General features: G+C 41.6%; 2 protein-coding genes across 5 annotated transcripts; both read right to left on the reverse strand.

The window, feature by feature from the left end:
- Positions 1–1,270: 1,270 nt before the first annotated feature.
- On the reverse strand, positions 1,271–4,738 carry LOC119722398 (gastrula zinc finger protein XlCGF26.1-like). 3 transcript variants are annotated; one of them, XM_038192490.1, is made up of 3 exons: positions 4,565–4,738; positions 3,567–3,652; positions 1,271–3,067 (listed from the first exon to the last, which is right to left on the reverse strand). In XM_038192490.1, exon 3 carries the CDS (start codon positions 3,023–3,025, stop codon positions 1,754–1,756), a length of 1,272 nt encoding a protein of 423 aa, XP_038048418.1. In that variant the 5' UTR covers positions 3,026–3,067; positions 3,567–3,652; positions 4,565–4,738; the 3' UTR covers positions 1,271–1,753. The 3 variants fall into 3 exon arrangements, with proteins under 3 accessions (XP_038048418.1, XP_038048419.1, XP_038048420.1); XM_038192491.1 differs by having other exon boundaries at positions 3,365–3,652; XM_038192492.1 differs by lacking the exon at positions 3,567–3,652.
- A 2,163-nt stretch (positions 4,739–6,901) lies between these two features.
- LOC119722397 (zinc finger protein 112-like) lies at positions 6,902–12,189 on the reverse strand. Of its 2 annotated transcripts, none has more exons than XM_038192489.1 (2): positions 12,032–12,061; positions 6,902–8,888 (listed from the first exon to the last, which is right to left on the reverse strand). In XM_038192489.1, exon 2 carries the CDS (start codon positions 8,822–8,824, stop codon positions 7,274–7,276), a length of 1,551 nt encoding a protein of 516 aa, XP_038048417.1. In that variant the 5' UTR covers positions 8,825–8,888; positions 12,032–12,061; the 3' UTR covers positions 6,902–7,273. The 2 variants fall into 2 exon arrangements, with proteins under 2 accessions (XP_038048417.1, XP_038048416.1); XM_038192488.1 differs by lacking the exon at positions 12,032–12,061 and adding an exon at positions 12,075–12,189 and having other exon boundaries at positions 6,903–8,888.
- Positions 12,190–12,997: the final 808 nt, after the last annotated feature.

A 12,997-nucleotide genomic window follows, 5' to 3' on the forward strand; every position in this document is an offset into this window, starting at 1 on the left:
TTTGTTTGGCCCAAAACATTGATAATGTGTACAACTAAAGTATGCAATTTATAACAAGTGCCACCGAAAAAAAAGTTGCACTTTTGTACGTGCAAGGCGAGTGTGAACCACAACTTGCACGTATACCAAAGTGCAACTGTTTTCAATATTATTTGTCATACATTTCATAATTTTGTACATGTTATCACTGTTTTGTGCTAAATAAAAAGTATGTCTGGATTGCTAAGGAATTTCTGTAGTGATCGGTCGTTTTTGGAGCGAGAGGTGCTCAGTAGTTTTCGAGTTAGACAAAAAGTATTGGAAGGGGGGACTTTCTTTTTTGGTTGAGTGTATTTTTCGCAAAGTGTTGCTATATTTTTGTAAACTGAGTCAAGTAGAGTCTTCTGATGAGGGACCTGAGTCGAGTCGAGTCACTTGCTCGTAGTGACTCAAGTCAAGTCATTTACCCTTAGGGACTCAAGTCGAGTAGAGTCACCAAAAATTAAGACTTGAGTCCGAGTCGAGTCATTGACTCGAGTCTTTACAACTCTGTTAAACAGTACACTCATGTTTTAGTTGGCAACCAGTGGAAGAGAAGCTACTGCATGCCACAAACATCCCAATCTACTAATGGTTTCCTCATAACTGTGGATCCTTGGATGGCGACAAAGTTTTCTAATGATTCAGAGGCTTCGGCCTCAAATGTCACACGTAAACAGTTCGTCATTAATTAGGAGTTTGTGGACGCGCCTATGTACTTTCAGGTTACCACTTTGAATGAAGCCCTTCCCACAAATGTCACAAACGTGTGGTTTCTCATTGGTATGGATCCTCTTGTGTCTCTTGAGGCGAGACCGATCTGAGAGGCCTTTTCCACAAATGTCACAGGGGAAAGGTTTGGGGACCATGCTTTCTTGGACCCTCAATTGTTCATCCTCATTTAGGACTTTGTGGGTGCTCCTATGACTTTTCAGGTTACCACTTTGACAGAAGCCTCTCCCACAAGTCTCACAAACGTGTGATTTCTGATCGGACCCTCGAAGATCTTGTGTCTCTTGAGGTGAGAACTACATGTACGTGAAAACCCAGTTTCCAGAAATGCCACCCACGAATGGTCTCTTTTTAGTATGGACCCTCTTCTTTCAGCTGAAAACTTAGAGAAACCTATGCAACAAATGTCACAAACAAAATGTTTCTCATTTGTATGGACCCTCTGATATCTGTGTAGAAAACTATTCAGTAATAAGTCCCCCCCCCCCCCGCCGCAATTGTCACAATTTTTTTTCTCACGAGTGTGGACCTTCATGTGTCTTTTTAGAGACGATTTCTGTGAAAACCCTTTGCCACACATGTCACAAACAAATGGTTTCTCGTTAGTGTGGACCCTCTTGTGTCTTTGTAGGCAACTACTACGAGAGAAGCTTCCGCCTCAAATGTCCATACAAAAGGCTTCTTACATGTATTAGTGTGGACCCTCTGATGTAGTATCAGGTTACTGTTGTCTGTGAAGCCTTTGCCACAAATGGTTTCTCCTTAGTGTGGACCCTCTGATGTCTTTGTAGAATAGAACTCTGTGAGTATCTTCTGCCGCAAATGGTTTCTCTTTCGTGTCAGGACCCTTTTGTGATCGTGTAAATTAGAATTATAAGAGAAGCCTTTGCCACAAACGTCACAAACAAATGGTTTCTCGTTAGTGTGGACCCTCTGATGTGGTATCAGGTTTCCTTTGTCTGTGAAGCCTTTGCCACAAATGTCACAAACAAATGGTTTCTCCTCAGTGTGGACCATCTGATAGAGAAGAACTCTGTGGGAATCTTCTACCGCAAATGTCACAAAGAAATGGTTTCTCGTTCGTGTGGACCCTTTTGTGAGAGAGTAAAGTAGAACTGTGCGAGAATCTTCTGCCGCAAATGTTACAAACAAATGGTTTCTCGTTCGTGTGGACCCTTTTGTGATCGTGTAAATAAGAACTCCGTGAGAAGCCTTTGCCGCAAATGTCACAAACAAATGGTTTCTCGTTTGTGTGGACCCTCTGATGTCCTAGAAGAGAAAAACTCCGTGATAACCCTTTGCCACAAACGTCACAAACAAATGGTTTCTCGTTAGTGTGGACCCTTTTGTGATTGTGTAAAGTAGAACTGTGTGAGAATCGTCTGTCGCAAATGTCACAAACAAATGATTTCTCGTTCGTGTGGACCCTTTTGTGCGAGTGTAAATTAGAACTCCGTGCGAAGCTTTTGCCGCAAATGTCACAAACAAATGGTTTCTCCTTAGTGTGGACCCTTTTGTGAGAGTGTAAATTAGAATTCTGTGAGAAACCTTTGCTGCAAATGTCACAAACAAATGGCTTCTCGTTCGTGTGGACCCTTTTGTGATCGCGTAAATAAGAACTCCGTGAGAAGCCTTTGCCGCAAATGTCACAAACAAATGGTTTCTCGTTTGTGTGGACCCTCTGATGTCCTAGAAGAGAAAAACTCCGTGAGAACCCTTTGCCACAAACGTCACAAACAAATGGTTTCTCGTTAGTGTGGACCCTTTTGTGATTGTGTAAAGTAGAACTGTGTGAGAATCGTCTGTCGCAAATGTAACAAACAAATGGTTTCTCGTTCGTGTGGACCCTTTTGTGCGAGTGTAAATTAGAATTCCGTGCGAAGCTTTTGCCGCAAATGTCACAAACAAATGGTTTCTCGTTCGTGTGGACCCTTTTGTGAGCGTGTAAATTAGAATTCTGTGAGAAGCCTTTGCCGCAAATGTCACAAACAAATGGTTTCTCCTTAGTGTGGACCCTTTGATGTTGCATCAGGCTACTATTGTCTGTGAAGCCTTTGCCACAAACAGATGGTCTCTCATCGGTGTTGACCTTCTGATGCTCCAGGGTACCACTGTGCGAGAAGATGCTACCACTAATGTCACAACCAAATTTCTTTTCCTCACACCTCTCATGATGCTGCTCTTTATTCTGGACGACCTTGTCACAAATGTCATGACAGTATGGTTTAACCTCCAGATGGACCTCTTGCTTGGTGGTTCTGTTGATGGCACTCATTGTAGCTGCCTGACCGGTACAGCTTCAAACTTTAGAGGGTTCCTGGATGGAAAGAAAAGGCATTCTATTAGTAGTAATGCATATACTGCTTCTTACTACAGTTTTCGAAACAGATGTTTCACTGCAAGCTGAGTCCTGTGGTCTAAACTTATATGGTGATATGATGCTGTTTCGTGTTCTAATGTATGCCCTGGCAATCAAGACACTACTTTGATGGACATAATGAGCACTTGAAGATTTAGGGTAGGGGTTTGGGAGGGCATAATGAGCACTTGAAGATTTAGGGTAGGGGTTTGGGAGGGCAAGAGGCATTCTTTCTTCTTTAAACTCTTTTCTTACCTGATCAGTGAGGATGACAGTGTTTAACAGTGTTTAGATTTTTTAGACGCCTGGCAATGGGTGTTGGCCACTCATTGCGTCCCTCATTGCGTTGGCGGGTTATCGCAGCGGTGGCTCATCGCGTATTCTAAAACAATGTCTTAACCCAAAATAGCACGACTGAGTGTCTGGTTTATAAATCAACGAAGGCACATTTTTGTACCTTTCCTTTTCAATGGCATCGTTCCTTCCTCATATTCTGCATGGGAATATGGAATTTCAGGAGTTCTTCTGGCCTTCAGATTCCTCCTAAAGAGAAGAAGAAACACCCAGCAACAATAATTGTTATTGATCATTGACTTATTATACTAGGCCTCCCTTTTTGTTCAGTTACTCGGAGCATGGAGGAAGGAACGCTCGGAGTACACTGTAGATATCATCATGTATTGTATTCAAATTCAGAATCTAAGTGTCTACTCATTCGTATCGTGTGTTCCTATCTGTATGACTACGTGTATCAGGGTGACCGTTTTAGCCGAATTTCGGCTAAATTTGACAGAATGTTTCGTAAAAAAATCGAGTTTGACAGAAAATTTGACAGAATGGATTTTTTTTTGGCAGATTTCTGGCAGAATTCTCCAAAAATGGTTATTTAACAACAACAAAAAACACAGCAAATGTGAAAAAAATGGTACATTTGTTTAAAAAAGCTTCAATCTATTCAAGCAAACCCTGGCATAATTGGACAGGTTGCCTGGTCTAGCTGCTGAGGTTCACTTGGAACTGGATTTTGCCAGAAATTTAAGCAACTTCATAACATCTTTACGCGACTACAGATTGTTTATAAAGTAATTTGAACCTTAATTAAGGGCAATACTACAACATCTGCATGTGATTTTAAGTGCTTATAGTGTATTTCAAGTGATTCTGGGGAATTTGGCAGATTTTTGATTAATCTGACAGATTTTTGAAGTGCATTTAGCAGAATTTGGGCATGACCTTACGGTCACCCTGACATGTATCGATTTGCAGGTGAAAAAGACTCGTCTACATGTACATTATGTAGGCTAACTAGAGCGGGGCGGGCCGGGCCGGACGTCCCAGCGAATCGTAGCTTTGAAAATAAACATGAACAATTTCAGAACCTTCATGACTTTGTTTAGGATTGGACAAACTTGGCCCAGATCATCTCTACTACTAGCAACAACTATAGTATAATACCTGAGAAAACTGCGATCACGAAGGGTGATTTCCGGGTTGTTGCTTGCTTCGTATCATGCGCGTCGATAGCGCCCTCTACACTCAAGGCTGCTTGACCTCACCTCTCGACGTACGACCACGTACTGCTCGGCCTCGGTGTAGCTAGCTCCCGTCAGAAATAAACTGCCAATAAACCCAAATGATAATATCCCCCAATTCCAGAAATCAAAAAAAAAAGGGGGGGGGGGTCTAGAGCCTATAATTTAGGGGGTGGGCATCATTTTTGAAGATAATGACTGTGATTCCAACAAACTGATACTACACACAGCTAGTTACCGGAACATGTAATTAAAGGGAATGTACATCATTGGCTTTTGCTGTAATTTTCAGAAATGAACTATTCGTGTGGTTAGTATAATAGATCCAATATTGTTAAACTGTCATGTTTTAGGTTTTGTGTTCGAAAATGCTGGAAAAACCAAGCAAAACTAAATATGAGATTGATCAATTTATCGATGCTGGATAACCATAAGGTAAGGGAACCAGTCTAGCTGGCCTGCACCCGTTCATGAACATGTAACCAATAGCAAACAAAACTTGGACTGAAAAAAAGATGGTATATTTGGAGCAGTAGTTGAAAACTAGTTAGGTTTTTCCAACGGTGGTCGGCCGACCACCTTTGGAAATTTATTCAAAATACAGTCGAATCTCGTTAGTACAAACTCTGTAAGTACAAAATTCTGGTTATAACAAACATAAAGCCTTAGTCCCCGACTGTGCATTTATGTGCGCAATGAATGGGACTGATGTTCCTCTTAATACAAAATTCTGATATAACAAACAATTTGGCTGGGTCCGAACGAGTTTGTATTAACGAGACTCGACTGTATCACTTTTCTTGAAAATGACTTCACACCAGGTGCCATAATTTAACAGGAAGCTTTAGACTTTTATTTACCAACATCCTAGTAAGGTATTTCCTAAAAATTTGGTGGTTTTGTTTTTCGATGTTTGCAAATGTTGTATATTGCCTTTAAAGCTTGTAAAATAATCAGATACTCATCTAAAATAATTACATCATCTTGTTCGATTGATATGAAAACAATTAAACACCCTCATTAAATCGCTAGATAGTTGTAAATGTTTTAAACTTATTTACGTTTATGAAATTAAGAAAGATTGTGTGCACAAATCCCCAAAAGTACAGAAAATATGGGAATAAGATCATTGATTACTATTGGTTGGACTGAACTTATAGGAATTAGGAACTTCAAATACTGGTAATTATAACTGATGTTCTGCAAAGATTAGAAGCTAGGTCAGCAAAGAACAAAATTGTGGTCATCAGTAAGATGTAACAAGCCACTGATGTTTGTGACTCGAGTCGAGTCATTAGGTCAAGAGGTGACTTAAGTCGAGTCATTAGATCAAGAAGATCGAGTCAATTCGGGTAACGAATATTTGAACACTACATGTATAACAAAGACAAGACGGAAAGTATTATGTATCACCAACACTTGACATGAAGTGAAACTTTGATCTTTACTATCTGGCTAGGATTCTGGTCTAGAATTTTTTTTTCGCTGTTCGCTGACAACATCAAAGCCAAATTGCATTATAGAAAACTGTTTCTCATTATACAAAAGTGGGCATGTATATATTTAATTTTTTACTGGAGGGCATAAATCTAGCCGCCGTTAGAATCCATGAAGTTTATAAGAAATCACCAAAAGCCAATGATGAAACAATAATTGGCAAGTGTGCTTAAATCTTGTTCCTGGATTGTATTTTGTGCGTTCCAGGATCATGAGCTGGGTGGGAGTCTGTGACACGCTGTATGTTTGTACATGACATGTGGCCGCTGTACCATACTGTATTCGCGTAAGTGACATGAATTTTTCACCGTAAAAGTCACACTCGACCAAAAAAGAAAGTCCCCCCACAATACTTTTTTATCTAGCTCAAAAACTACTGCACACATCTTGCTCAAATTATGACTGATCTGTACAGAAATTCCTTAGCAATCCAGCCGTACTCTTTGTTTGGCCCAAAACATTGATAATGTGTACAACTAAAGTATGCAATTTATGACAAGTGCCACCGAAAAAAAGTTGCACTTTTGAACGTGCAAGGCGAGTGTGAACCACAACTTGCACGTATACCAAAGTGCAACTGTTTTCAATATTATTTGTCATACATTTCATAATTTTGTACATGTTATCACTGTTTTGGGCTAAATAAAAAGTATGGCTGGATTGTTAAGGAATTTCTGTAGTAATCGGTCGTTTTTTGAGCGAGAGGTGCCCAGTAGTTTTTGAGTTAGACAAAAAGGTATTGGAAGGGGGACTTTCTTTTTTGGTTGAGTTTTATTTTTTGCAAAGTGTTGCTTTATTTTTGTGAATTGAGTCGAGTAGAGTCTTCTGATGAGGGACTTGAGTCGAGTCGAGTCACTTGCTCCAAGTTGCTCATTCTCGTAGTGACTTGAGTCAAGTCGAGTCATTTACCCTTAGGGACTCGAGTCGAGTAGAGTCACCAAAAATTAAGACAAGTCCGAGTCGAGTCATTAACTCGAGTCTTTACAACTCTGCTAAACAGTACACTCATGTTTTAGTTGGCAACCAGTGGAAGAGAAGCTACTGCATGCCACAAATATTCCAATCTAATGGTTTCCTCATAACTGTGGATCCCTGGATGGCCACAAAGTTTTCTAATGATTCAGAGGCTTCGGCCTCAAATGTCGCACGTAAACAGTTCGTCATTAATTAGGAGTTTGTGGACGCGCCTATGTACTTTCAGGTTACCACTTTGAATGAAGCCCTTCCCACAAATGTCACAAACGTGTGGTTTCTCATCGGTATGGATCCTCTTGTGTCTCTTGAGGTGAGAACGATCTGAGAGGCCTTTTCCACAAATGTCACAAAGGAATGGTTTGGGGACCATGCTCTCTTGGACCCTCAATTGTTCATCCTCAGTTAGGACTTTGTGGATACTCCTATGACTTTTCAGGTTACCACTTTGAGAGAAGCCTCTCCCACAGGTCTCACACTTGTATGGTTTCTCGTTGGTGTGGACCCTCTTGTGTCTCTTTAGGTGAGAACTATCCGAGAAGCCCACTCCACACGTGTCACAAACGAACGGTTTTCTCTTGAGTGTGGACCCTCTTGTGTGTTTTAAGGTGAGAATTGCACACGAAAACTTTTCCACAAATGTCACAAACAAACGGTTTCTCATTCGTGTGGGACCTTTTGTGCACTTTAAGAGAACAGCTCTGTAAGAAGCCTTTGCCACAAATGTCACAAGCAAATCGTTTCTCCTTAGTGTGGACCCTTTTGTGTCTTTGAAGGTCAGAAGTATTGGATAGGGCCTTGCCACAAATATCACAAATAATGGGTTTCTCTTTAGTATGGACTCTCTGATGATGTTTTTTAGAGTACTCCTCAGTGAAAAACTTGTGCCGCAAATGTCGCATAGAAATGGTTTCTCTTTAGTGTGGACCCTCGTGTGTCTTTGAAGCGCGGACCTCTGTGAGAAGCTTTTCTCACAAATGTCACAAACGAATGGTTTCTCTGGAGTGTGGACCCTCTTGTGCGTTTTAAGGTGAGACTTGGATGAGACAACTTCTCCACAAATGTCACAAACAGATGGTTTCTCATTCGTGTGGACCCTTTTGTGTGCTTCAAGAGCACGACTCCGTGAGAAGCCTTTACCACAAATGTCACAAGCGAATGGTTTCTCCTTAGTGTGGACCCTTTTGTGTCGTTGAAGGTCAGAAGTGTGGGAGAGGGCCTGGCCACAAATGTCACAAGCAATGGTTTTCTCTTTAGTGTGGACCCTCTGGTGATGTTTTTGGAGAGTACTATTCAGCGAGAAGCTTCTGCCGCAAATGTCGCACAGAAATGGCTTCTCTTTAGTGTGGACCCTCGTGTGTCTTTCAAGAGCCGACCTCTTCAAGAAGCCTTTGTCACAAATGTCACAAACCAATGGTTTCTTGTGCTTAACAGTGTGGACTCTCTGGTGTTGCATCAGGTTGTCATTGTCCGCGAAGCCTTCGCCACAAATGTCACTAGCAAATGGCCTCTCATCGGTGTTGACCTTCTGATGTTCCAGGGTACCACTGTGGGAGAAGGCGCTGCCGCTAATGTCACAAGCAAGTATCTTATCCTCGCTCCTGTCTTGATGATGCTCTCTCTCCTGGTCGACCTTGCTACAAGTGTCGAGACAGTGTGGTTCGACCTCCAGATTAACCCCCTGCTTGAATGTGGTTCCGTCCGTGGCACTCATTGTAGCTGTGTGGTAGATACGTGGCTTTCAAGAATGGAACTCAGCTTGAAACTGTACGTAGCTCCTGGATTGAAAGAAAATGCATTTTATTAGTGACATAAGGTATGTATTACACAACTTCTGGTAATAACTTGTAGATAAAGGTTTCATTTCAAGCCGTGCCTGTGGCCTGAAAACCATGGTAAGGCGAAGTAAATAAAAAAAAACATGTTTCTCGTCCCCGCCCGCTTCCTTTTGAAGGCCGCCTGGATTTTTTTATTATTTTTTATTTTTGAAAAATGCAGTAAAAAACACCGAAAAAGTCCACAAATTCATCGGAAAATAAATACCAATACTAATACAACTCTATATGACACTGTAAATATGTTCAGTTCTCTTGTCCAACTTGTCTTTCATTTTAAAAGTGTCTTTGAACAGTGGAACACCAACAGTTGCAGGAAATTTTAAAATGGCGGCCATCTTGAAAAAAAATTAAAAATAGAAAATAAAAAGCCCAGCTTCCTCCTTTTGTTAAAAAAACCCAGACGAGAAACATGTTTTTTTTTATGTGGCCTAATATGATGCTGTTTCATGTTCTTGTGGACCATAGCAATAAAGGACACAGCTTTGCTGGACAATTGGCACTCTAGGATCTGGGCTAGTTTTGTGGAGGGACAATAGGGCTAAAACACCTTTTCACACCTGAAGGGGGAAGATGACAGTGTTTAACATGATGGTGATCAAGCGCACCATCTTCACGTACGAGTTTGCAAATGCAGGATTGCCAGTAACCCCAACTTGCCCCAAAATGGTTCTGCTTCTGGTTTAGCTTGTGATGATATTAAGAAGCACTTAGCAGATATTAAGCCAAATCCTGGGGGGGGGGGGGCTGGTTGGAATTCCAGACAAAGGAAGTTCGTCTATCAAAGTGCATTTCCAAAAGCCATAGCGTACTGACCCCCGAAAAAGAAGCATGCCAGAAGGCTGACCCGATCTTAATCATCGATCTCTACTTGTACCTCAGGTGGCGTATCTAGTAATTTGGAGGCCGTTTTGGGCAATGTTGGGTTTTTCGGTCAACGGCAGAATTGTGTCGCACGACGTTTTCTCATGGTTTCTGGAGAACTGCCGCCAAAATCATCTAAAAATTTCATATTTTAGTCTTTGTTGTTCTGTTTGGAGTCAATTATTAGCTTCATAATGTCTGCTGCATTGTATGAGGTATGAATTATGGAATCTGGGTCGGGCGGGATAATATAGGGAAAACGAACCATTTTTGTAATGCACTGGGGATGCACGATCAGGGATTTCGGGCCTCTTACAACCCGGTTCTTGTAACGTAGTTGTGCCTCCAGCTCTAATGCAATAAGCATTAGAGCTGGAGTTACTCAAGCTAGGAAAACCCCAGCATAGATGGGAGTCCCAGCCAAGCCAAACCCCATTGTATCCTGTCCAGCTACCCCAACCCAATGATCAAACCCGAACACGACGAAAAATCCCCAGGAGGGCAGTAATATTCCCTGTGGTATAAATACGACTGTGTAGGCCGTAGCCTAGCCCCATAAATGTGGCCAATTTACTGGACTACCTCCGTAAATAAAGGCCACACTTGGAACATGTACAAAAACATGTACAAAAGCATGTCAAATTTTGATTTTGATATTTAGTTTGTAGCCTATTTTTGCTTTAGAAGCATACTTACCCTCTTTTAGGCTAATCAGAAGGTGCTGCCTTTTTCAGATGTCTTAATTTTCGTGAAATTTTGATACGCAAACATGTGCAAACGAACCTGGAAATTTCATGAAAAATAGACATCTGAAAAAGGCATTAGGCCTAGCCTTTAAAGAGAGTGGGTATGCTTCTAAAAGCAAAAAGAAACTACAAACTAAGCCTAAATGTGAAAATCAAAATTTGACAAAGTTCTAGCTCTACATGTTTCTCTACATGTTCCAAGTGTGGCCTTATTTCTACGGAGGTAGTCCAGTAAATCATGATGTAGGTGTTGTGCCCATTCTTGAAAATCACGCATTCTCGAGAATGGGCATGCACATTCTCGAGAATGGGCGCGCATTCTTAAGAATGAGCGCCCATTCTTAAGAACGAGCACGCGTTCTTAAGAATGAGCGCTCATTCTTAAGATTGGGTGGGAATATCACATGCACAATTTATGAATTTTGCCCAATCTTAACAAACATTGCACGACACAATTATGTTAAATGAATTGTATAGCGGTTAAAAGGGAAACAATTCATATAAAGAGGAAAGAAAATGTGCTATGCTTCTGTACTCGTATAACTACGATAATTTGAATCAAATTAAACCTGTTATTATTGCTTTTTTCAGCCCACTATGGGAATTTTTGTAATAACGGAGGACTGGGAACTAGTCTGGGAAGTGCTTTGTTTAGGCTAGACATGTTACAAGTCCCTGCATGTATCATATGCGTGCCACGAAAAAAAAACGATGTCCAGAAGCTGCCAAAATTGCTCTTTTGACTAGATAGAATCCAGCTCTGCGACGTTATGGTGGGATGTGAACAATAAATTGGTGGCAATTTAAATGGGAAATAGCATTAGCACTATAGGATGTCGCAGTATTCATTCTCATTCTTCACATTCTTCATTCTTACGTCCCCCCCCCCCCCCCCCCCCCCCCCCCCCCCCCCCCCCCCCCCCCGCTTTTATTATCCCCAAAATCAGAATTCTTTGCACTAGTATTATTATGTCTCTTATATTTTCCCGGTCCCCCCCCCCCCCATATCATATCAATACGCCTTTACTTATCATATCCACTCTACTTTTCAGCGCCTTGCGTTGCAACAGTATAATTATTGAGAATCAGTGAACGAGGATTCAGCTAGACTTGCCAAGCGCAGCCGGTGCTCGGCATCGACAAGACCGTTATCTTGTCGCGCATTCTCAAGAATGTGCGCTCAATCTGGAAGAGTTATTTTTTGCCAAGATTGAGCAAGGATCCAGTTGCACATTCTCAAGAATGTGCATGCCCATTCTCGAGAATGCGTGATTTTCAAGAATGGGCACAACATAGGCCCTAAACATGCATGACCTGAGACATGGTCACATTATATTTGTGGGTCAAAATTTTATTTTTAAGGGAAAAAAAATAAAAATTAAAAAGTAAGCTAGGCCCCACTATCTGTCCTCAAAATCCTGAATCTATAAATAAAATAAAAACAAACATCAAATGAAAAATACATACTGACATGACTGAAAACAAATACTGAAAATTGAACCAGACAAAGACAACTCACCGAAATTGGCGACAAATTTCACTTGCTGGGTTGTCTACCGCCCTCAATTGTCTAAATTTGACGAGGACAACTTCGCGCGTGCCCGGCCGCACCAAGACGCGCCCTGCAAAGGAGGGCGGCGGGGGTGGGGTGGGATCACTGATCTCTATATAAAGACTGGATAGCGGATATGCATACAACATTCACACAGCTGACTTTGCATATTGACCAATTCGCCCCCGGTCTCACGAAGATGGCCGCGTGTAATACGAACGTTCTACGCGTAAATACGCGCGCGTTGTATCAACAGTTGACGCGCATTTTGGTCACGTACACATAATATGATGTTCTAAAAGGAACACATTTCCGTAGTGATTATTATTTCAAAAACGCCGAAAAAGTGATTTGCGGCATTATAAAAGTAACCACTACGTTAGAAAAATTGTAGTAAACCTTGGTCAGTTGGTCAGTGGTGGTAGCCAAAATATAAGTCAAGTGAGCCGCGACGTTACAAAAGAAATCAAGCTGTCTATAAAGACGGCAACTTGTCCTTTGTAGATCACCAGCCGGTCTCACCAATATGGCGTCAAATTCGTACATTGTGCAGCTCTTTATTAGCTATCCAGTCTTTATATAGAGATCAGTGGGTGGGATCGGGAATCCAATGAACGAGCGAAGAGCTAGCTCACAAAATAAAGTACGCAGAAGTGCAGCGCGCATGCAAGCACAACTTTTTTTGCCCCCCCCCCCCCCCTTCATACCCACGCCAGGTCCGATGTATACAAAATGTACACGTCACAGTTTTCAACTTTATGTCTATGTGCGTTAAATCATGGTTAAATGGACTGATCCAGTAAGCACCGCCCCATGGTATTCTGACCAATCACAGCCGTGATTTATGTCCGACATGCGCGTGCACAAAAGTCCGACATGCATGCACGCGC

The sequence above is a fragment of the Patiria miniata genome, unplaced genomic scaffold (assembly GCF_015706575.1).
Source record: "Patiria miniata isolate m_02_andy unplaced genomic scaffold, ASM1570657v1 HiC_scaffold_15, whole genome shotgun sequence".
NCBI lineage: Eukaryota > Metazoa > Echinodermata > Asteroidea > Valvatida > Asterinidae > Patiria > Patiria miniata.

What these genes read in the sequence shown, in the direction of transcription:
- LOC119722397 (XM_038192489.1), bottom strand. Translation starts at nt 8,824, where the DNA reads ATGAGTGCCACGGACGGAACCACATTCAAGCAGGGGGTTAATCTGGAG.
- LOC119722398 (XM_038192492.1), bottom strand. Translation starts at nt 3,025, where the DNA reads ATGAGTGCCATCAACAGAACCACCAAGCAAGAGGTCCATCTGGAGGTT.